Source organism: Rhododendron vialii, chromosome 13a, assembly GCF_030253575.1.
Source record: "Rhododendron vialii isolate Sample 1 chromosome 13a, ASM3025357v1".
Classification (NCBI taxonomy): Eukaryota; Viridiplantae; Streptophyta; class Magnoliopsida; order Ericales; family Ericaceae; genus Rhododendron; species Rhododendron vialii.
In genome coordinates, this window is record NC_080569.1 from 4,885,791 (window position 1) to 4,910,330 (window position 24,540).

At 39.1% G+C, this 24,540-nt stretch overlaps 1 protein-coding gene, 1 long non-coding RNA gene and 1 pseudogene across 4 annotated transcripts; all 3 read left to right on the forward strand.

Annotated features, from left to right (window-relative positions):
• The first annotated feature begins 882 nt into the window (after window positions 1-882).
• LOC131314165 (uncharacterized) lies at window positions 883-8,793 on the forward strand. Of its 3 annotated transcripts, none has more exons than XM_058342655.1 (10): window positions 883-1,324; window positions 1,539-1,639; window positions 1,859-4,793; window positions 4,883-4,969; window positions 5,513-5,665; window positions 5,774-5,937; window positions 6,017-6,164; window positions 6,740-6,862; window positions 6,992-7,079; window positions 8,337-8,793. In XM_058342655.1, exons 3-10 carry the CDS (start codon window positions 2,016-2,018, stop codon window positions 8,522-8,524), a joined length of 3,729 nt encoding a protein of 1,242 aa, XP_058198638.1. In that variant the 5' UTR covers window positions 883-1,324; window positions 1,539-1,639; window positions 1,859-2,015; the 3' UTR covers window positions 8,525-8,793. The 3 variants fall into 3 exon arrangements, with proteins under 3 accessions (XP_058198638.1, XP_058198637.1, XP_058198639.1); XM_058342656.1 differs by having other exon boundaries at window positions 914-1,324; window positions 2,025-4,793; XM_058342654.1 differs by having other exon boundaries at window positions 1,539-4,793.
• Window positions 8,794-15,064: 6,271 nt separating this feature from the next.
• LOC131314174 (uncharacterized) lies at window positions 15,065-16,849 on the forward strand. Its single transcript, XR_009196320.1, has 2 exons — window positions 15,065-15,114; window positions 16,415-16,849. It is a non-coding gene; the product is annotated as an uncharacterized LOC131314174 (long non-coding RNA).
• Window positions 16,850-19,522: 2,673 nt separating this feature from the next.
• Window positions 19,523-24,540, forward strand: LOC131314170 (3-ketoacyl CoA thiolase 1, peroxisomal-like; annotated as a pseudogene).

The following is a 24,540-nucleotide window of genomic DNA, read 5'->3' on the forward strand; positions in this document are numbered from 1 at the left end:
TTCATCGATCGGACAGAAAAAAACGTAAACTTGTGGACAATTTTAAATACTAGTAATACTTTTATTTGAATTGTTAGTTAATTTATTGTTCTTCATTTTCCTTTTTTCCCCCTCAATATATATATACCAACAAGCACCAAACAACAAAACAGAACCAACAAAAGGAATAAAACAAGAGGACAACATAATAAAGTCACGAAACATGAGATTTCATTTAATAATAATAATTTTCTTAAATGAAGGTCAAATATGGAGTAAGATATATTTTAGGTGGACGAGAACAAATTTTTTGATTTGATAAAATCATAAAACCATCCCAATCAATGGGCCAACAAATCTGTTTCCACAGGCCCCCTTGTCCAAGACCAGGGCCCTCAAGCCCATATCTGCGTCTCACACCCTTTCATCGGTCTATTTTCCTGCACTTTCCGCACCCTCCTTCCAAGTTCGAAATTCGAACCCAAGTCACCCGAGTCTAGGTGCGTGTAAGTGAGCGAGAGCGTAAACATAAAAGTAATTTTCAAAATGTTCAAAACTCGTACAATTTGCAAGGCTCAGAGCTCAGAGAAATAATTGGGAGTCTGAGCACAAAACAAGATTGAGAACGGAATAACCCAAGGGTCGGCCATTGGCATGGTGATCAAGACCGGACATGGGTTTACTTTCTCTCAAGATGAGGTTTAAAACCCCTCGATGATATCAACTTTTTTTCGATCAGTTTATATAGAGTTTTGCTCTAATTTTAATTGGGCTCTTCACGAGTGGACGGTGATATTATATTTTCATGATTAATTAGGGTGAGCGTAAGCTGTCTCAGACAATTGAATCAAAAGCATAAGCACTTGACTTATTAAAAAAAATATCGAGAGCGGAGCGAAGGTTATGCGAGGTTCGAACCATGCAAGACCACGCAGAGGAGAGAGAGAGGGAGGATCAAACGGAGAGCTTTTAGAGAGAGAGAGAGAGAGAGAGAGGGAGAGAGAAAAAAGTTAGCAAGGGAAAAAATAATACTATAGTAGGAGTAGTTCAGTTGAAAGGCTGATCCTAGGTTGATGCCGTCTAAATCTCGGCAATGTCGCTGAACGAATCCCCGACCCGACCCATTTGAATTGTATGCCTAACCCACGCGCCCTTTCTTGAATTCTCTCTCTCACTCACTCATCATCCTCCCACATCGATCATCGCTCCCAAACCCTCGTCCCACAATCCAAACGCAAAATTCAATTCCGCACGATACCATCACCAGAATTGGAATTGCTTTTTCCACAATCCACGACAGCATGGTTGAGCTAAAAAGAGAGAAGCAGAGAAACCAAGAATTGAGGTAATTCTTGGACCAGTCTGTACGGCTCAGTGTTATTTTGATAATTTTTGCGAATAAATTTGAATTTACAATAACGCCCATCTGGATTTTGATCATATCCATCTGGGATTAATATTCAATTCTTCTTCTTCTTGCTTTATTTTTCTAATCATCAAGAATCTTGTATATGTGATTACTGATCCAACATCCCGTGTCTGGTCGTATCGTGCCCCAGATTGAATACTTCGTGAGGGATCGTATCGGTGGTGACGATTGACATTTCGGTGAGGTTTTGTGGGTGATCAAATCTTGGTTCGGGTTTGTAAAGTCATATAGGTACTTCCACTCTTTCAGTGTATATAAAATTGGTTTGATTTGCTTTGGGTTCTGTGCGTGCCAGTAATTGAAAATTTCTTACTCTTCTTTTATTGCAAAGTGCTGCAAAAGTTGAAAAAAAATAAAATAATGAAAGAAATACCTACATTGTTTGGCTTTGAAAAGTGGGGAACTGGAAGTTTTCTTGCAATCCGAGTTTGATATTCGGTAATCTTTTAGGCTCCCAGAAATTGGAAAGGTTCTGAGTGGGCTAGAAAAGTAATGGAGATGTCGTTAACTGGTATGGCAAGAAGTTGAAGTATTGGTCATATTGGACATTTAGTTTGAATGCGACTGGCGAAGAAGAGCAAGAGTCTCAAGGCTCAAAGTTGCTGTTATGATGCAGCTAAACAAGGAGGCACGCGGTCTGTCTGGCGGGATGATCAATCAAGAACCAACTTCTGTCATTTCAAAAGATGGGGCTTTGGCAGAGAAGAAAATAAACCGCAACATAGCTGTACAGGACGATGAGGATTTTTCTAGGGAGTTTCCTCCGGATCGTCTTACTCCGAGAAAAGTTTCTGATATGACCGACATGCCTCAAAACCATGAGAAGAGAGTTGGATCCAATAAGAATCCCAACAGTCATCTGGGATATGAGGAAATTACCAAGATTCTTGGTTTGCAGAGGATGGACTCAGACTGTTGTTCCGATATGCCAGAGTTTGCTTCTGCAAAAGGGTCTATTGCAGAGGTTGAGAATGGGGCTTATCTGAATCAGCCAAATGGATACCAGAAGGAAAATAACGGTTCTGGACATGGGCCAACGAGGGGTACCGGAGAAATAACCTATGACACCGCTGTTGTTAGTCCAAGTGCTCAATTGATAAATGGATTTGAATCCACTCAATTCTCCCAACCTTATGGATTGGGGTTTTTGGACGGTTCACAATCTGGCAAGATGAAGGTCCTTTGCAGCTTTGGTGGAAAAATCTTGCCTAGGCCAAGTGATGGGAAACTTAGATATGTTGGGGGAGAAACTCGTATCGTTTCCATACGGTATAGTGATCTGTGGGAAGAACTTGTCGGAAAGACATTGGGAATTTGCAAGCAACCTCACATAATCAAGTACCAGCTTCCTGGTGAAGACCTTGATTCCCTTATATCCGTTTCCTCCAACGAGGATCTTCAGAATATGATGGAGGAATACCAAGGCCTTGAAAAGCTTGGGGGTTCTCAACGGCTAAGGATGTTTTTGATTCCTTTGAGTGAGTCTGAAAATTCATTTGCTCTCGATACAAATGGTATTCAGAAGAGCAACCCCGATTACGAATATGTTGTTGCAGTCAATGGCATAGTTGGCCCTAACCAGTGGAGAAGTAGCGAGCAGGTTTTGGAAAATGGCACGAGTCGGTTAAAAACTAGTTTGGAAGACAAGGAAAGCATTGGTGATACGAATTCTACTAAGAATGTTTATGAATCCCAAAATCCAGTCCGGTCTCCCATTCAATCTGATCCCTTCTCTCTGGTGCAAGGTCTTCAGGGAGATTCAAAAAGTGGTTACACCCAAATTTATCCAGATAACTTATTATCTGGTAGCACGGAAAGCAACAGCTCATTCAGGACTGCTCAACTACCACATGAAAACTCTAGCATTGATGAGGCTACTTATTACTACCCCATGCATGGAGCAGAAATTTTAGTAAACCATCATCTTCCTGATAAAATTGATAATACCAGACAGCCAAGTAAGCCAGGTGGAGTGCACTTTCAAAACCGAATTCCCGGAAGAGAATTTTTTCTTCCTCCTAGCCTTGATCAAAATAGTAGCACTGTTGATGAATACTCTTGTGAGAGGCCAATGCTAAAGGAAAGGGCATTTCATTCTGAAAAGTTTGAAGATCCTACTGGTCTGTTGTCAGGATCTGGTGATTCTGTTGGTTCTCAACTTGTAATGCCACATGCGTTCTCTGATTCAAAGCTGCAGGAATATGGAAGGAGGTCTTCTTACTGCTCACAAGAAGGAATGAGCCCATCTCCCCCCTTGAGCTTCACAAAACCACAATTGTCTCCACTTGTTTCAGCTGCTTTGCAAGAGCCACTGCGGCCCGAGAATATTGATCCTGTCAATCCTCAGTTCCAACTTAAGTTGCTGGATGTGGAGCCTACAGTCTCTCGCAAAGGAATAGAGTTGCCCAATTGCTCCATAGGCTTGGAACCGTTGAGCAGGAATGATTATTCTCGAGCGGATGTGGGTGATAATGATGAAAAGTATCGACCAATGAAAGATGTAAAGTCAAAAATGTTCCAAAACCATGTTGATGACAATCGTTTAAGTTGGGAAATGTTGAACAAATTCGATGAAAAGGACCCCTTTTTACATGGGGATGGAAAGCTTTCTAAGAGCAGGCCACCTGCTATTTCCATTCTTAATAGTAATACTCCACGGCAAGAGTTACAGGTATCTGGGGGCATGATTTCTGAATCGTCGGGCATTGATTTGAAACCTTTTGCAGATAAAGTAATGGAAAGGCCCCAGAACATTCAACAGGAGAAGGCCCCAGATGATCTTATGGCTGAAGGCCAAAGAATCGCCAAAGATCAACATCATGTTTCAACTGCAGTAACAGATGGTGAAGTTGGAATTGGCATACCATGGCCCAACAACTTGGAAGTTTCAGGCCTGTTTCCAGTTTACCAACAACCCATGGATGAAAATTCTCTGGCTGATTTACTCTATGGTTTAAAAGACAGCCTAGTTTCTCATGAATCCTCAAATCCTTACCCATCTGCGGCTTTTGATAATGCTTCTATGGGGGAAAATTCACATATTTTTCATACAAAGCAGAATACAATCCAGAAACCTGGTTTTAGGAGAGAAGTATCTCTAATTGATGATGATTTCGTGAATTACCCTGATCAGACAGTTGCGAAGTCAGACATTCTGGGATGCCCTGAAGACAAGGAAATGCCAGAAAAAATTTCACCTAATGTGTGTTATGAGCAAAATATGCTGGATCCCATGATTTTTGTTGAACAGGCGGCTGATAGCTTATTTCCCGGAATGGATACTTTCTCCGCAACTGTCCCTCATGCAGTGGATGCAACTGGTGGAGCAATTCTATCTTCCAATGTTGCGGAGCATGAAAGCATACTTGAAGAGTCCGACCCTGAGGTTATATCCTCTTCCTATTTTGTTTTACAGTTCTGGTTTATTAACTTTGGTTCTGGCTGTAGTTTGAGTTCATACTTGGTTCTATGTAGAGTGACAAAGGTGGTGATGGAGATAAGGGTGAATCGATTACTGATGCAGTGATAGCTGAATTTGAAGCTGACATTTATGGTTTGCAGGTTTGCACCTGCTATTTCAATTACTGCCTGGTTTCTATGCTTATTTTTCTCAGTTAAAATGTTTTGGTACTGTAGCACCCTTGAAAGAGTAGAAAGCAGAGAGAGAGAGAGAGAGTACCTTCTCTTACCTAGCTTACCTCCAATTCCTATGGTCTTGCCATCTAATGGCTTACTAATGATATATGGGTTGGCAGGCTCTGTGTAGAATTTCCTTTATCTCCATGATGGGAGCTTTGCTAAATATGAGAACTAGCGTTTTTTGTCCTTAATAATTCTTAAAAAGTCTCACTGCGCAGGCATGCCTGGCCCTTTTTCCCTCAATAGTTTTTCCACGGCCATTCATTATATAACTTACATTTCTTTCCATGGCCCTTTCCCTCAATAATCTGGTTCTATATTTCTATTAGGAGTTAAGTTGCCAAAGAAAATGTATGTAGTGTTTAGGTCATCGTTTTTGTTGATATTTTCTGGGTCTTGCTAATTAACTTTGGTCCTAAATTTTAGCCACTTAATACAACTGAACTTCCTTATGCTGATATCCAGATTATAAAGAATGCTGATCTTGAAGAACTGCGAGAGTTAGGATCTGGTACATATGGAACTGTTTATCATGGGAAGTGGCGAGGATCAGATGTTGCTATCAAGAGAATTAGAAGTAGCTGCTTTTCTGGGAGATCATCAGAGCAAGAACGGTTGGTGGGTGGCCCTTTTCTCTTCCCATTGTTTCTTCTGGAGCATTTGCTGTTTCTTTCTTTGCTTACAGATTTTTTGTCTGTTAAATAATGTTTTTTTTCCCTGTATTAGACCAGAGACTTCTGGAGAGAGGCACGCATCCTTTCTAATCTTCATCATCCCAATGTGGTTGCTTTTTATGGGGTGGTACCAGACGCCGCTGGGGGAACCTTGGCAACTGTAACTGAATTTATGGCAAATGGCTCACTAAGGAATGTCCTAGTTAAGAAGGATAGGTGAGTTAGCATCCTTTTTCTATTCTTCAGAGTATTTTTTGGTTATTTTAACGGTGGGTTGTTGGGATTCTATTTGCAGATCACTTGATCGCCGCAGGAAGCTTATTGTTGCCATGGATGCAGCTTTTGGCATGGAATACTTGCATTTAAAAAATATCGTCCATTTCGATCTTAAATGTGACAATCTACTAGTCAATCTGAGGGATCCACAACGACCCATATGCAAGGTAATCTCAAACCACACATCTTGTAAATCCATGCAAAGGTACAGATAGATGCAACTTTGAGAGCTTCCACTGAATACAAGGGGTGCATGTACAGTTTAACTTAGTTTTCATTTTTTAATCAATAAAGATTGCTTTCTACATGGAGCCAGGGAGTTAGCATTGAAAGCATTGACCTAACACTAAACTGTTCTATTTGCCAAATTAATTTAACCATCAAGCAATTTGTTATCATCGTTCATCACCAGAGAAAAAGAAGTTACGAAACAAGTCATTAATGCAGAAAGGTAAAAACAATTTGAAGATGTCATTTTCTTGACAAGTCATTGAAGGTACCAAATGCCAACAGAACAACACATGTTATCAGAATGGAAATGGACGATTTCCCTTTCACGCTGTGCAAGGGATACATGTCTGGGTGGAAACATACCCTACGCGATTGTGGCTGAACATATCAGAACCCTTAGTATAATGATATTTGGTAGCTTTGGGAACATTGTGTGGATGTGCCTACGGCATTTTCATTCAGGAGTTGGGCTTATATTGCCTCCTTCATCACTGCATTTATATCTTTGCAGGTTGGAGACTTTGGACTGTCCAGAATAAAGCGCAATACTCTAGTTTCTGGTGGTGTGCGAGGAACCCTCCCTTGGATGGCACCAGAATTGTTGAATGGTAGCAGCAGCCGGGTTTCTGAGAAGGTTAGTTCGCGTACATCTGTTATTAGTACTATTTCCTTGAACTTCTTAGCAATTTATGATGTCATAAGCCGATGACAAAAATTATGATGTCATAAAGGAGTCAGCTGTATATTTTGGATTTTTTAACAGGTTGATGTATTTTCATTCGGCATTACCCTGTGGGAGATCCTAACAGGAGAGGAACCTTACGCAAATATGCATTGTGGGGCAATTATTGGTAAGTCAGTAGTTATTTGAAGTCACATCCTTTCTGTGAAATGTTCTTGAAAAGAAACCGTAACATAAGTGCGAGTTAATTTTTGCAATTTACTTAATATTTGCATTAACCCCAAGAAAAATGAATATAGAATGCCTTAGGATGCTAAGAGAATCAACATAAGCTAACTAAAATATAAAACAAAATCAGACAATCCCCAATGAAAAACAACTTAACATAAGGACAAAAGCCAAATGAATCATCCAACTATGCTTGTGCTTTGACAAGTTAGTCCTCCAATAGGGGCAAACCAACTCCTAGTCCTTTAAAAATGAAAACCTGGCCCGATGATGCCAAAGAAGACCACTTGCAGGATTTACTCGCAATGATAATACATTTTACTATTCCACAATAAGGAGGCTGTGGTCCCGCATTAATAGAAAAGAAGTACAAATATGAACAAGAGCATACCCTCCAAATTACAAAAGAAAAGAGATAAAACAAAGCCTAAGATTAGCAAAGCAGCTAGGACAGGAAAAAAGGCAGTTTTTATAGAGGAATAAGCCTGTTTTCTATAGAGCAACTCCATTGAATTGAACCCAAAGGTGCCTAAGCAAGTAAGCATGGAAATGTGGTTCCAATCAGAAATTACTGATACTTAAAAACACCTTCATTCTTAGGAGTTAGGTCTACTAATGACTTCCCAACCAACCTCATTGGAATCATAGTAATTCTCAGTTCCTGTCCACATGAAATTTCCTAGTACTTTCTCAATATGATGAACCACTGATTTTGGCCGCATAAAATGCCTAGCCCGGTGAAACTTGGATGATAAATAGGACTGCTTTAGTGATCTGAAATCTCCTAGGTTCAAGATAAAGTTCTACTTGCCTAGTTTTTCTCTTTAGCAAGCAATCACTCTCCGAAAGCTTTGCTTTAGAATAACAGAATGTTATTGTCTTGCCCTTGAATAATGAACAAGGATATGCAATTAGCCATAGACTTGCGGATTAGAAAGGCAGCTTCTAGGAATAATTCTTGTTTGTTAAAGATGTATGACCAATTCAAATGTTGATCAATGCTGAAAGCCCTAGAGAATGGTAAGCACTTACCAGTATATGCATGTCCATAACCACTTTTTATCCAAATGGTTGGATAATTTAAACCAATTCTGATTTGTGCTCTTTGTTGGAAGCAATCAAACAATCATATACAGTAATCCTTACTAGGTGTTTGTTTAAGTTAATTTTTGTTCTTCATCCTGAACTATGGATGTAGGGGGAATTTTGAAGAATACTCTTCGGCCCCCTATTCCTGAAAGGTGTGATCCGGAGTGGAGGAAACTGATAGAAGAGTGTTGGTCAACTGACGCTGAAGCACGACCCTCATTTACAGAGATTACAAACAGGTTGCGATCTATGTCTATGGCAGCCCAAGGAAAGGGACAAAGTAATCAAGCAAGATAGATGAGGCCTGGTATCTCCATGTAAATTGCTAGAGTTGTATTTAGTTTTGGTGTTCTTCTTCTTCTTCTTCTTCTTTTGGTGTGTAATTAATCTAGCTTTTCCATTTATTAATTCTTTTGCAAATAGAGAAAGGCTCACGGGCACGGTATTGTTAGGTTATGAACATGCCATCTACGGTCTACGGTTTTAGTGATCAATTTGCTGTGGATGTTTTTGTATATGTGAACACACCAAGTAATGGGAATTTTGTTTGGTTTTTGTGATTTCTCTATGAGTTTTGTGTGGTGGCTGTTTTTACGGTGTATGGATGCACATTCATAAGAAGTAACAGCTACCACTCAATATCTAAGATCCACAACATGGCATAAGTCTCTAATATTGGGAATTATCTTCTGCAGTCTTCTAATTGTGATGACTTCGGCTTGTTCAAAGGGTGGTTTGGGAATTATCTTCTGCAGTCTTCTAATTGTGATGACTTCGGCTTGTTCAAAGGGTGGTTTGGTCTCTAAATTGACCCTTGTTTAAGGACAATGACTAGGGCTTGTTAGGTGTTTGGACTCATAATTTGAGAAGTCTCACAATTGTATAATTTTGAGTCGAAACTCGACATCGTCTGGTGATCACATCCTTGAAATCTTATGCTGATAGATGTAAAAGGAGAAAGGTAGAGAGGGCAGGTTTACGTTAATGAGGGAGGGGAGTAAATAAGGATAGTGAGTGCAGGAGATTATTTTTCCCAAACTGGAAACCCTACGACCAGTTACTATTTTTTAAAAATGCTAAACTTGTAACCGAACAAGACAAGGTGTTTCGGTTTCTAGAAAAAAGAACTTTTAGAAAAGGAAGGTAATTTCAAACTAAAAAATCATATATTTATGCAAATAATTTTCTTACCAATATGAATCTTATTTGATAGATCTCATTGGGATCTTTTAAATGGTGCAAAAAAAATTAAAAAACTATTTCTCATTTTCATTATATTTGAGTTTGAAATTATCTTCTTTTTAAAAAGAAAAATTTAAAAAGAAAGCGGAACAGGTATAATTGAATTGTATGTAAAACATCAATACAAGATCCCTTTAGAGAGATCAACTGCTGATGCTTCTTTTCTCTTCTTTGGTTGAAATTCTTTGTTTTTTGTTTCTGAAGTAACAAGAATGACGAGTATTTCGCCAGCCAAAGGTACTACTTGTCGATTGAAACGGACTTTCAAAGGAAGAGGTTGCATTGCCAAATATCATTCACAGTTTATCGCACGTCATTTTATCATCCTAAAACACCAACAAGAAAATGACAAAGTGTTTACGCCGCGAAAGGTACTTGTGGAGTGCAACACATCTATCAGCATAAGATTCCAAGGATGTGATCACCATACCATGACGAGTTTTGACTCAGAATTATAAAATTGTGAGACTTCTCAAATTATGAGTCCAAACAGCTAACAAGCCCCAGTCATTGTCCTTAAAACAAGGGTCAATTTAGAGACCAAACCCCCCTTTGAACAAGCTGAAGTCATCATAATTAGAAGACTGCAGAAGATAATTCCCAATATGAGAGACTTATGCCATGTTGTGGATCTTAGATATTGAGTGGTAGCTATTACTTCTTATGAATGTGCATTCACACACCATAAAAACAGCCACCACAAAAAACTCAGAGAGAAATCACAAAAACCACAAAACAGCAAACTGATCACTAAAACCGTAGATGGCTTGTTCATAACCTAACAATACCGTGCTCTTGAGCCTTTCTCTATTTGCAAAAGAATTAATAAATGGAAAAGCTAGATTAATTACACACCAAAAAAATAAGAAGAAGCAGAACACCAAAACTAAATACAACTCTGGCAATTTACATGGAGATGGATGTCAGGCCTCGTCTATCTTGCTAGATTACTTTGTCCCTTTCCTTGGGCTTCCACAGACATAGATCGCAACCTGTTCGTAATCTCTGTAAATGAGGGTCGTGCTTCAGCGTCAATTGACCAACACTCTTCCATCAATTTCCTCCACTCCGGATCACACCTTTCAGGAATAGGGGGCCGAAGAGTATTCTTCAAAATTCCCCCTACATCCATAGTTTAGGATGAAGAACAGAAATTAACTTGAACAGCATTTGAATTGGTCATACAACTTTAACAAACAAGAATTATTCCTAGAAGCTGCCTTTCTAATCCGCAAGTCTATGGCTGATTGCATATCCTTGTTCATTATTCAAGGGCAAGACAATAACATTCTGTTATTCTAAAGCAAAGCTTTCGGAGAGTGATTGCTTGCTAAAGTGAAAAATTAGGCTAGTAGAACTTTATCTTGAACCTAGGAGATTTCAGATCACTAAAGCAGTCCTATTTATCGTCCAAGTTTCACCGGACTAGGCATTTTATGCTGCCAAAATCAGTGGTTCATAATATTGAGAAAGTACTAGGAAATTTCATGTGGACAGGAACTGAGAATTACCATGATTCCAATGAGGTTGGTTGGGAAGTCATTAGTAGACCTAACTCCTAAGAATGAAGGCGTTTTAAGTATCAGTAATTCTGATTGGAACCACATTGCCATGCTTACTTGCTTTAGGCACCTTTGGGTTCAATTCAATGGAGTTGCTCTGTAGAAAATAGGCTTATTCCTCTATAAGGCTTTGTTTTATCTCTTTTCTTTTGTAATTTGGAGGGTATGCTCTTGTTCATATTTGTACTTCTTTTCTATTAATGCGGGACCACAACCTCCTTATTATGGGCTAGTAAAATGTATTATCATCGCGAGTAAATCCTACAAGTGGTCTTCTTTGGCATCATCGGGCCAGTTTTTCATTTTTAAAGGACTAGGAGTTGGTTTGCCCCTATTGGAGGACTAACTTGTCAAAGCACAAGCATAGTTGGATGATTCATTCGGCTTTTGTCCTGTTACGTTGTTTTTCGGTGGGGATTGTCTGATTTTGTTATATATTTTAGTTAGCTTATGTTGATTCTCTTAGCATCCTTAGGCATTCTATATTCATTTTTCTTGGGGTTAATGCAAATATTAAGTAAATTGCAAAAATTAACTCGCACTTTCAGGTGTTACGGTTTCTTTTCAAGAACATTTCACAGATAGGATGTGACTTCAAATAACTACTGACTTACCAATAATTGCCCCACAATGCATATTTGTGTAAGGTTCCTCTTCTGAGACCTCCCATTCTTCCCATCATTTTTGGACTCAGGAGCCAGATCTAGGGTTCTAGGTCTGGTTTCTTGGAACCAGTTCATCGGCGACGAAGACGGTGTCTATGGCGGCTTTTGCCTTGAGTCTGCGGCAGGAAGAGTTCGAGTTGGTGCGACGGGTCATCTAGGAGGGTTTGCTATGTGTTCATACCTGGCCTCTCAACTTTGGCCTCTCCAACCCTTCTTCACGAGTGTGTTCGACGGGTCCAGCTCTAGCGTCATGGTTCTAGGTGGCTTTTCGTTTTTAGTTTTGTTGTTTTTATTTATTGTTTCTGTATTTTCGGACTGATAGTGTCCCTTTAATTGTACTGTTTTCTTATATATAATATTTGTATTTTCTGGTTGGTCAAAAACTAGTTTACTCTGTTGCTTGAAGGACTACTAGTTTGGGCAAGCGGTGTAAACTCAGTGAAATTTTGTCCACCCTCCTTAAAAATGATGGCATTACCCTCATTTCTATTGGTTAAAATGATGTGGATCTCACCACAAAGCCATGCTTATTATGCAATACACTTTTTAGTAAGCATGACATTACTTTGAATTGGCATCCACACAATTTTAATCAATAAGAAGGATGGTAATGTTCACCTTTTTAAGTGGAGGATGAACAAAACTCAACTCCTGTAAACTAGCTTAGGCAAGGGGTGCAAACTAGGCCTAGTGGCCTGGAGCCTGTTAAAATTTACTAGGCCCACCCCGATTCCTATGGGTAGGGTTGGGTTAGAGCCCGACTCTGTTCATAACCCATCCTGTTGGGCTACGAGAACTCGCCCTGTCCTAAAAAGTCCGAAAATTTTAGATCGTGGAAGCTTGATTAAAGCCTTTCACCAATAATACACACACACAAAACTTCAAGTAAGGGCGCCTTTACCGTATCAAGTTGAGGACGTCTCTTTCCCGACCAATTTGCGATGATCCAAGCCGCTCAATGAGTTCAGAGCGTAATTTTAATATATATATATATATATATATATATATATATATATATATATTCGGGGCGGTTCCGTGAACAACTAATTAGACACCTAAAAAATACCTCATAGTTTCCGATCAAATTTTAATGATTTAAGCCGCTCAATATGATTAGAATGTGATTTTAAGGGTACTTGGGAGAAATCAACAAAAAAAAAGACCGAGAATGGCTTGATCTGAGCAGTTTTTAGCTTAATTTGATGAATGGTTCAATTAAAAACTGTTCAAAACAAGCACTTCCCGGTCAATTTTTTTGCTAATTTTTATCGGGCACTCTTAAAATCACATTCTGTGCATATTGAACGGTTCGGATCATAAAAATTTGATCGAAAACTATGAGATTGAGATTTGAGGTGTTTTTTAGGTGTTTAATTAGTTGTCCGCGGAACCGCCCCGATATATATCATTCATAAATTCATATATTTAAATGTCTAAAGCAGATTAATGTTCTTAATCTAAAATCCAAACTGTACTGTACAGTCCAAATGTGAAGTCCAAACTTCGAATTTCGGAAGTAGAATGCCCAATATCATACACAGTGTCCTATGCTGGTACTTAGGAGTGATTTTATGTGCAAAAAATATTTTATGCACTTTTGTTAGTTATGAAAATTTTATAATGCAGCATTCATAGTTTTTTTTATCTGCCCATTCATAGTTTGTTTACTAGAAAAAAAGGTAGTTTTAATCAATTCTTTTTTCCTATAGTAATTATTCAATTATATTCGATCGATCTCAAAGAAAGTTGATACTGTAATTAACTAGTGTATATATGGGAAAATGTACTACTATAATTATAGCCCAGGAAAATATACTAGTTAAATATGTCCAGTACCATCTCAGTGCTCGATCGAAATGATTTCTGGGCCATGAGTGGGTATTTATCTTGATATATATTCATGGTAGAAACTTTCACCAATTGAAGTTGCCTCTGGTTAGTAAACTTTCACAATGGGGCCTTTATTCTGGTATTTCGGAGGCAGATTGGGTCTTGTTCGGTGTTGGCAGCGGAGGTTTGGGGCCTAACGGATGGCCTCAAGCTTGCAAAGAATTGCAATTATTCAAATGCTGTTGTTTGCACTGATGCTTTGGAAGTGATTAATCTTATCCAGGTCCAAACTGAAGCAAGTGTTCATCCGTTGAGTAATTTGATTGCTGATTGCAGGTTTTTGTTAGAGGGGTTCGCGGCGGTGAGCCTCAAGCCTTGTCTATCGAGGATTCGAGAGGCTAGTCGATGTGCCGATTTGCTGGCAAGGAACGTGTTGGCCCAAGAGTTGGGCATTATCTCTTTTAATGTTGGGTTTGAGGGAGGTCAAAGGCTTTTGATGTTGGGTTTTGTCCTTGACGGGTATTAATTATCAAAATACATCTTTAGCCGTCATTTTCCCTTAAAATTTAGCTCTAGGCCCACCCCGATTCCTATGGGTTGGGATTGGGTTAGAGCCTGGGTCTATTCATAACCCGTCCCGATGGGCTACGAGAACTCGCCCTGTCCTAAAAAGTCCGAAAGTTTTGGGAAAATGATGGTTAAGGACGTGTTTTGATAATTAATACCCGTCAAAGACATTTCAGTATTAACAAATATTCTTAGCTTGTCCTTGGCGGATATTAATTATCAAAACATGTCATGGGCCGTCATTTTCCCAAATTTTAACAGGCTCCAGGCCACTAGGCCTAGCTTACACCCCTTGCCCGAGCTAGTTTACAGGAGTTAGAGTTTTGTTTACCCTCCCCTTAAGAGGGTGAACATTACCCTTCTTCCTATTGATTAAAATTGTGTGAATGCCACTTCAAAGTAATGTCATGCTTACTAAAAATTGTATTGCATGATAAGCATGACATCATTTTGTGGTGAGATCCACATCATTTTAACCAATAGAAATGACAGTAATGTCATCATTTTTTAAGGAGGGTGGACAAAATTTCACTGAGTTTACGCCCCTTGCCCAAACTAGTAGTCCTTCAAGCAACAGACTAAACTAGTTTTCGACCAGCCAGAAAATGCAAATATTATATATAAGAAAACAGTACAATTAAAGGGACACTACCAATCCGAAAATACAGAAACAACAAATAAAAACAACAAAACTAAAAAAGAAAAGCCACCTGGAACCATGACGCTGGAGCTGGACCCGTCGAACACACTCGTGAAGAGGGGTTGGAGAGGCCAAAGTTGAGAGGCCAGGTATGAACACAGAGCAAACCCTCCTAGATGACCCGTCGCACCAACTCGAACTCTTCCCGCCGCAGACTGAAGGCAGAAGCCGCAGTAGACGCCGTCTTCGTCGCCGATGAATTGGTTCCAAGAAACCAGACCTAGAATCGTAAATCTGGCTCTTGAGTCCAATAATGATGGGAAGAATGGGAGGTCTCAGAAGAGGAACCTTACGCAAATATGCATTGTGGGGCAATTATTGGTAAGTCAGTAGTTATTTTGAAGTCGTCAGTAGTTATTTTAAAGTCACATCCTATCTGTGAAATGTTCTTGAAAAGAAACCGTAACATTTGAAATTGCAAGTTAATTTTTGCAATTTACTTTATATTTGCATTAACCCCAAGAAAAAATGAATATAGAATGCCTGAGGATGCTAAGAGAATCAACATAAGCTAAATAAAATATAAAACAAAATCAGACAATCCCCACCGAAAAACAACGTAACACAAGGACAAAAGCCGAATGAATCATCCAACTATGCTTGTGCTTTGACAAGTTATTTAGTCCTCCAATAGGGGCAAAACAACTCCTAGTCCTTTAAAAATGAAAAACTGGCCCGATGATGCCAAAGAAAGACCATTTGTAGGATTTACTTGCGTAATACATTTTACTATTCCACAATAAGGAGGCTGTGGTCCCGCATTAATAGAAAAGAAGTACAAATATGAACAAGAGCATACCCTCCAAATTACAAAAGAAAAGAGATAAAACAAAGCCTAAGATTAGCAAAGCAGCTAGGACAGAAAAAAGACAGTTTTTATAGAGGAATAAGCTTGTTTTCTACAGAGTAACTCCATTGAATTGAACCCAAAGGTGCCTAAGCAAGTAAGCATGGCAATGTGGTTCCAATCAGAAATTACTGATACTTAAAACGCCTTCATTCTTAGGAGTTAGGTCTACTAATGACTTCCCAAGCAACCTCATTGAATCATGGTAATTCTCAGTTCCTGTCCACATGAAATTTCCTAGTACTTTCTCAATATGATGAACCACTGATTTTGGCCGCATAAAATGCCTAGTTCGGTGAAACTTGGATGATAAATAGGACTCCTTTAGTGATCTGAAATCTCCTAGGGTCAAGATAAAGTTCTACTAGCCTAGTTTTTCACTTTAGCAAGCAATCACTCTCAGAAAACTTTGCTTTAGAGCAATAGATTAACAAATGTGTCTTGCCCCTTTGAATAATGAACAAGAATATGCAATCAGCCACAGACTTGCGGATTAGAAAGGCAGCTTCTAGGAATAATTCTTGCTTGTTAAAGATGTATGACCAATTCAAATGTTCATCAATGCCGAAAAACCTAGAGAATAGTAAGCTCTAACCTGTATATGCATGTCCAAAACCACTTTTTATCCAAATGGTTGGATACTTTAAGCCAATTCTGATTTGTGCTACTGAGTTCATTCTTTGTTGGAAGCAATCAAACAATCGTAAACAGTAAACCTAACTAGGCGTTTGTTTCAAGTTAATTTCTATTCTTCATCCTGAACTATGGATGTAGGGGGAATTTTGAAGAATACTCTTCGGCCCCCTATTCCTGAAAGGTGTGATCCGGAGTGGAGGAAACTGATGGAAGAGTGTTGGTCAACTGACGCTGAAGCACGACCCTCATTTACAGAGATTACAAACAGGTTGCGATCTATGTCTGTGGCAGCCCAAGAAAAGGGACAAAGTAATCTAGCAAGATAGATGATGCCTAGCATCTCCATGTAAATTGCCAGAGTTGTATTTAGTTTTGGTCTTCTTCTTCTTCTTTTGGTGTGTAATTAATCTAGCTTTTCCATTTATTAATTCTTTTGCAAATAGAGAAAAGCTCAAGGTCATGGTATTGTTAGGTTATGAACAAGCCATCTACGGTTTTAGTGATCAGATTGCTGTGGATGTTTTTGTTTATGTGAACACACCAAGTAATGGGAATTTTGTTTGGTTTTTGTGATTTCTCTATGAGCTTTTTGTGGCTGTTTTTAAGGTGTGTATGGATGCACATGCAGAAGAAACATTCATAAGAAGTAACAGCTAACACTCGATATCTAAGATCCACAACATGGCATAAGTCTCTCATATTGGGAATTATCTTCTGCATTTGTGATGACTTCGGCTTGTTCAAAGGGTGGTTTGGTCTCTAAATTGACCCAAGTTTTGAAGACAATGACTGGGGCTTGTTAGGTGTCTGGACTTACATAATTTGAGAAGTCTCACAATAGTAGAAGAAGCAGCATCAGCAGCAGCAGATTTCTCTTTTGATAGCAACACCATCACACACCAAACCTCCCCCAAAATTAAATGGATGGAAGAAGATGGACACTTGAATATAAGATGTTTGACACTGTCGCTAGACGAGTTAGGCTTTTCACTTTCATTTGGTTGCCAAGCTTCCAAGGTTCATGCGTGGCCGTAAAACTCATAATGTCCAAGTTAGGGGTGGGAATTTCCGACCCAACACGAGAACACGACACGAAGTTAGTGGGTTAGGGTCGGCTATTTCTGACACGGAATACGAATATGACACGACACGATAACACGAAAAGTTAAACAGGTCGGGTTAGGGTTGACAAAATTCTAACACGAATATGAGATGACATGACATGAACACGATACGACACGAGAATTTATGAAATGACACGATAACACAACATGAACCCGACACAAAGTTAGCGGGTTAGGGTTGGTTATTTTTTACACGAAACACAAATATAACACGACACGATAACATGAAAAGCTAAATAGGTTGGATTAGGGTTGAGAGAATTCTGACACGAACACAATATGAGATAACACGACACGACACAATGCCCACCCCTCGTCCAAGTCAATAGCTCTCAACGTGAGTCCTCACATTAATTAGCACTATTTAGTAATTGGTAGTGTCAAGTACCAACTATTCTGCATGGGTCCCGTACCGCTACGAGGATCAAATGATTCGATAAGAGTGATCATCACCTTACCCCAAGGGATTGCCGTAGTGGTCAATGCTTGAGACTTGGAAGTTTGCTCCCTTTCAAGATCTCAGGTTCGTAATCTCTTAGTGCTATCAACTCATTTGGGGCCAGTTCATACGAAATTTTGCTCTGGCTATTAGTGGGCCCCCTGCTAGTGGATTGTGAGCTTAGTCTCTTGGGATTAGCCGAGGAGCGCACAAATTGGCCCGGACATCTAGTTATCATAAAAAAGGGAGATCTTCACCTCAAGTTTTACAAATGGTTAGTATTTATTGTAAGATTTGGTTGAACATATTCTAGTTACATAGGTATAAAACTTGGAGTGCTTTTTTTAACATGGAGAGTGAGAATCATTACCCTTGCAACTTTAGTCCAAAGTCCAAACCAACGGGGGATGAGTGCTGGATTTTGAATCTTAACTGGCCAAACCACAAGGAGTAAAGTGTAATTACCCTTTCTACGCATCATGTTAAAATATGGTCGGTTTACCAAACCAATTTAAACTATCAATAAACTATAGGGGCCCAACATGTTTCATTGAATTGGGAGATGGTACTGTGCAATGGTGTGCGCAACATGGGGCTGCGCACTTTCGAGCCATCAGATCGTGCATCCGACGGTTCTGATCTCATTTCGGCAATGAACAACTTTCGATCGTTGGTTGCTAAGATGAGATCTGAGCCATTGAATACACAATTCGACGGCTCTAAAGTGCCCAACATGATGCTGTGCGCCTCACTATACAACACCAATCCAAAGTCCTGTTTCATTAGACCAATAAAAAAACATGTTATTAGCATAGCAACAGGGTAACACTAGACTTTTAAAATGTTTTCCTAACTACTCTTTCACCGTTTCACATGAGTCTTGACCTTGGCACAATTAAAATGTTTTGAGAAAAACTTGTTTATGGAGCAACCCGAAAATAAAATTTGCGGCGCTCAATTGCATGAGTCCAAAAGTATTTTTTGACGGTCCAAATTGAAAACTAATTTTGGCCGGTAAAAATTACTGTAATTGTTACCGGTCAAAATTGAAAAGTAGATTTCAAACCATTAATTGTCGAAATAGACGGCCGAAATTGGCTCTGCCGTGAATAAATTTCTCTCTAAAATGTTATCCCATAAACCATGCCCAAGCAATTGGGTTGTTAACCTTGTACTCTTCCAATTGAGTTGTAGTATGAATTGATTAATGTTTTCTTTTAATTATCATTGAATTTCTTGTGCCTTTTCCTATCAAATTTGAAGCCCTTCCCTTTGCTAACATTTTTTTCCCTAACATTTACTTCTCCCTCTGTAATTCTTCACTCTCTTTCACATAAAGCGAGACAAAACAAGATGATAAATTTCTTTCCGCTTTTTGTTCTTAAAGACAACGGTTTGCACTATTCCGGATATCTATGCACCTTTTACGTATATTAGTGTAATTTTTTTGCACATCAATCATTTCCCACTAAGCTGAAATTAGCATTTTCCAATATCATTGCGAGCACTGGAAGTTGCAAAAAGTAGAGCGCACGGAGTAGTAACCCCATTGAATTTTTGGAAACTTTTTCTTCGAACTTTCCATGCAGTCACAAGGCTTTTACTCCAGTATAGAAGTAGAAACGTGTGAGAGCTTCCACTGAATTCTCTGTGTGTGTGTGTGTGTTTACACTCACCTAATCTGTGCGCTGTATTCTATATAAAATAACAGACGGAGTGCATTAATTCCAAGAGGGAACTCCATAATCATCAGCAAAAGAGAGAGAGAACTTGCGTTAGAATGGAGAAAGCTATCAATAGACAAAGAGTTCTGCTGGATCATCTTCGTCCCTCTTCTTCTTTATCCCATCAAACCCATGAATCTTCTCTCTCTGTAAGTCCATACTTTTATTTTCCCTCCAACCCTTTGACTGTGACCAGGGCCGCCGGCTTTGAGATTCTCCTAAGACTTGAACCATATGCCTCTTAGATAGAGAAATTTAGCTTTTCCACTAAGCTAGCTAGTTAATTGTTATATAAGTGCGAGATTAAAAATATATTACATATCTCGCTATACTTATCTGGGGCTCTAATTTTGATCCAAAATTCAGGGGTTAAGTTTGTCGCCTTGCTCGTCTCGGCTCAGACCTGGCCTTGACTATGACGTTCTTGATTTCCATTAGTAACATTTTTGTCAGTCTGTTCAGCAGAATTTTTTGTTTTTTTTTTTCACTTTCTCTTGGTAATATAGTATCTCCTCTTGTTTGGCTTTGCAATTGATTTCTTGTGCATTCCTTACCCAGAAAAAATTGCCCAGAAATTTCACCTAGAATTGAAGTAGTAATTTGTAGTTTTGTACTAGAAATTTCACAACTTCTAGGGAAGAAAGCTGGGTACCTCAAGTAATTGTTCCAATTAAACCAAGGATACAAAATATTGGAGTAAATTTTCGCAATTGGGATATCTTTTTTCTGCATATCAATGGCTTACAAATGCTTTTTTTTCTTTTCTTTTCTTGTGATTTGCGAAATACAGGACTGCAAAGTTATTGTTTCCTAACATTTGATGATGTTTAATTGGGACTCCACAAGTGGGCGGTGGGATTGGTCCCTACTCCTAGGATTAGTCAAGGCGTGCAAAAGTTGGCTCGGAAACCTGAGTTACAAAAAAAAAAAACATTTGATGATGTTATTAAGAAGATGGGAAATAGTTGGATTGAGTAATTTTGCGGATGTCCTCCACAAACTGCGTAGAACATTTACATTTGACACCAAGATGATCTCACTTTTCAATATTTTTGATTTACCTAGTAAATTATTCCCAAGCATACCACGGCGACATAGGATAAAGATCTTTTTTGGTCAATCTGCGGGAGAAATTTACAATTGGATGTACATTTTATATCGAATTGATGGGTTCATACATGCACGAAAATGGAAACAGCACGCATCCATATTATTTTAGTTGATCAGGAACATGTGGCTCTTTTGTTATTGACCAGGCTTCAGTTTGTCTGGCTGGGGATAGAGTTGCTTATCATCGAACAGCTGCTTTTGGAGATGATGTTGTGATTGTGGCGTAAGTTTGTTTGTAACATACGTTGTTCTACTATTAGGTTCTACAGAAATTCTGCTCTGTTCATAAGTACGTAACATGTGTAACTGAACTACTACTATTTTGTTGTTTGAAAATAGTCCTTTCATGTCATATCGTCATTCATTATCCTTATCTTTTAATGTTGTTTTGCATGGATTGCTGCTAATAGTGCATATAGGACTGCCATTTGCAAATCAAAACGTGGTGGTTTCAAAGATACCCTTCCGGATGATCTACTCGCATCTGTTCTGAAGGTAGATTGGGGATAATGAGTTCTTATGGTACTTCGGTTGGTATGAGATAGAAAATTGGATTTTTATGCACTTAAGGCTTACCTTATCCCCCTTTCTAGCTTGTCATGAAATTTTTCCGCGCTGTAGGCGGTGGTAGAGAAGACAAATCTGAACCCTAATGAGGTGGGAGATATAGTTGTTGGTACGGTTTTGGCGCCAGGTTCAGAAAGAGCAATAGAATGCAGGATGGCTGCATTCTACGCTGGTTTTCCCGGTACTTGATCATTGTGGTCTTTCCTTTTATTCTTGTTTTTTCACTATAATGCTTTATTTGGTGGCACATTCTTCCTTTGTGATTCTGTGGATCTGTAGGCACCAAATAGAATTGACATAGTTCTGTTGCAATGTCATTGTATGTTGTATTTGGTGATCATATACGTCAGAATTCTCAAAATAATTTAATCAGAAATAACTTACACAAAATAGAAAATTCTAGGACATGGTTTGTATCATATGTAACAAGTTTTGCTACTTATCTTTCTTGTGGTCTATGCATCTGAAGTAAATTGTAAATATTTCACCCGGAAACTGTGCCCCTCAGAACCGTCAACAGGCAATGTTCATCTGGCCTTCAAGCAGTAGTTGATGTTGCCGCCTACATAAAAGCTGGATTTTACGACATAGGTAAGAGAAAATCTGGTAAACAACTACTATGAATGTCTCCTCCACGTTTTGCCTTGATGTTTGTTCTTTTCATGACAGGCATTGGTGCTGGAGTGGAGTCCATGACAGTAAACCAGATCAGCGGGGTCCCCAAAGTTAACCCAAGAGTATGCATAAGCTCATCATATCTGAATGTTTTCTGATTTTGAGTGGTTCATAAGGCTAGATGTTGTGGTGTCATTAACAGGTGGACAAATTTGCACAAGCGCGAGATTGCCTTCTTCCTATGGGAATTACTTCTGAAAATGTTGCACAACGTTACGGTGTTACAAGGCAAGAGCAGGACCAGGCTGCTGTGAGTGCCAAGCTTCTATCGATGTATTCCATATCTTCAGTGCAGAAGTTCGTCGAAAGCAGTTTTAACCTTTCAGTTTAATGTAATAGGTTGCATCTCACAAGCGCGCTGCAGCAGCAGCTGCATCTGGAAAATTCAAAGATGAAATAATTCCAGTCTCTACTAAGGTACATTACTGCTAGATTCACTAGCGTAATAGATACTTTTTCCCTGTCAATTTCTAACTTTTGAATATTCAAAGATTCTGGACCCCAGAACTCATAAGGAGAAGCATGTTGTGATATCCGTGGATGATGGAATTCGACCAGACGCAAATCTAACAGATCTGGCAAAATTGAAGCCTGCATTTAAGAAGGATGGTTCCACTACTGCTGGTATTCAATAACGGCGTGCTTCTGAAATGAATAATTTCTAATTCAGGCATTTTCTGGATGCAATATGTTTGTATTTTGACCTGAATTACCGCCGCTTCATTTTAAAGGGACTTCTAGCCAGGTGAGTGATGGTGCTGGAGCAGTCCTGCTCATGAAGAGAAGTCTCGCTATGCAAAAGGGACTGCCAATTCTTGGGGTGGTCAGGTATAATGCATATTTCTAACTGTGAGAAAGTCTCTAAGTGATAAGAAACCGTGGATTTTTTGGTTTCTGCCTGCTCATAAGCTTTTGGTTTAAACTTTTTTCATTTGATGGTAATAGGTGCTCTCGTATGTCTTGATTCTTGTTTCATTTGACTTAAAGGTTAGGGAAAATAGTTGGAAAGTGAGAGGAGCACGATTACTAGCATCCCTAATCTTTCCCCCTTTTGATTGGTTTACGTAAGAAGTAAGAACGCTTTGCTAATTAAACAATAGCAGCATATAATGGCTGAGCTTTAGCTTGATAAAAATGTTGGTTTCTTTTTCTCTTTGTCCGAAACCTCTTTCGTATCCTCCCTGCATATCTGCATACCTGATTTGTAGGGCATATCTACGTATCTGATTTTTCTCAAGAAAGAAGAAATCCGCATTATTTTTTTATTTCGATCAATGTTATTTGACATGCTGCATTGTGCCGCACATGCAGGAGTTTTGCTGCAGTTGGGGTGGATCCCGCCGTTATGGGCGTTGGCCCCGCTGTTGCAATTCCAGCTGCGGTGAAATCCACTGGTCTTGAGCTTGATGATATTGACCTCTTTGAAATAAACGAGGTAGTGTATTCTCTTCATCACCAAATTTTCCAAGTTCATTATAATCGCAGGAATTTGCGGAGCGTTATGCCACTGTTCCTTCTGCAGGCATTTGCATCTCAGTTTGTATATTGCTGTAAGAAACTGGATCTTGACCCGGAAAAAGTTAATGTCAATGGCGGTGCGATGGCTCTTGGTCATCCTCTGGGTGCTACAGGTAATTACAGTAAGATCGTATTCAAAAAGCTATATTTGTTTACAACATGGCTTTGGGAAATGTCTATCTCATCCGTGCACGTCCTTTAAATAGAGCTGAATATATTTGTGTTGTTTCGAAACAATCTACACTGCCCAAAGCATCATTTATCTAAGTGCTCAATGCTCAATTTTGGGCATAATAAAGATTGGCATTTGATATGTTCAGACATACAGCCAAGATAGGCTCTCTCCTTCATTTTTTTACATTAACTTTTGGGCCTATATCAACCAACTTCTATTACAATTATTTGCATTTTCTTGTGTAATCTTCTGCGAATGGAGCTGCAAATGAAGTAGTGGAATGGTGTTTGAACATTTGTTGTATTCTTTATGCTGGGCTCCAAAAAATTTATATGACGATTTTTTAAGAACTATATTATGCTGGATTCTACCATCTGGGAGACTTTTTTTGGGAGGGCATTGCTACAGCATGCCTTTTGTTTCAGGTGCCCGGTGTGTTGCGACTTTACTGCATGAGATGAAGCGCCGCGGAAAGGACTGTCGTTTGGTGTAGTTTCCATGTGCATTGGTATCTACCTTTTCCTCGCACCATTTTCGTTGTTTTCTTCCTCGGTGACAAGATTTGTTCTAAATGTATTTGCATCATGGCCTACAGGCTCAGGCATGGGGGCTGCAGCTGTTTTTGAACAAGGCGACTGTGCCGATGACCTGTGCAATGCTCGAACAGTCAGAGATAACAACCTTTTATCAATGGATGCCCTTTAGGTTTGTTCAGTTAAAAAGACGGACATGGACGTCAAAATCATCATTCATGGTTGTTAAAGTTAATAAAGCAATCTACAAAAGGTACACATTGTGGTGTTCTGAATTTAGGTTTCCGATATGGCGAGCATATAGATCATGTAAGTTTATGGTCAATTGCCTAAATCTCTTTGTATTGGGAGGTTGATAGAATTGTCGTCAATGCATAAAGTTCATCCAGCTTGCCTGAA

Excerpts from the sequence above, each read along its gene's own strand:
- LOC131314165 (XM_058342654.1), top strand. The coding sequence starts at position 2,016 with ATGATGCAGCTAAACAAGGAGGCACGCGGTCTGTCTGGCGGGATGATC. Across the intron at positions 5,938-6,016 it reads GTCCTAGTTAAGAAGGATAG|ATCACTTGATCGCCGCAGGA; the intron begins GTGAGTTAGCAT and ends TTCTATTTGCAG. Across the intron at positions 6,863-6,991 it reads GCAGCCGGGTTTCTGAGAAG|GTTGATGTATTTTCATTCGG; the intron begins GTTAGTTCGCGT and ends ATTTTTTAACAG.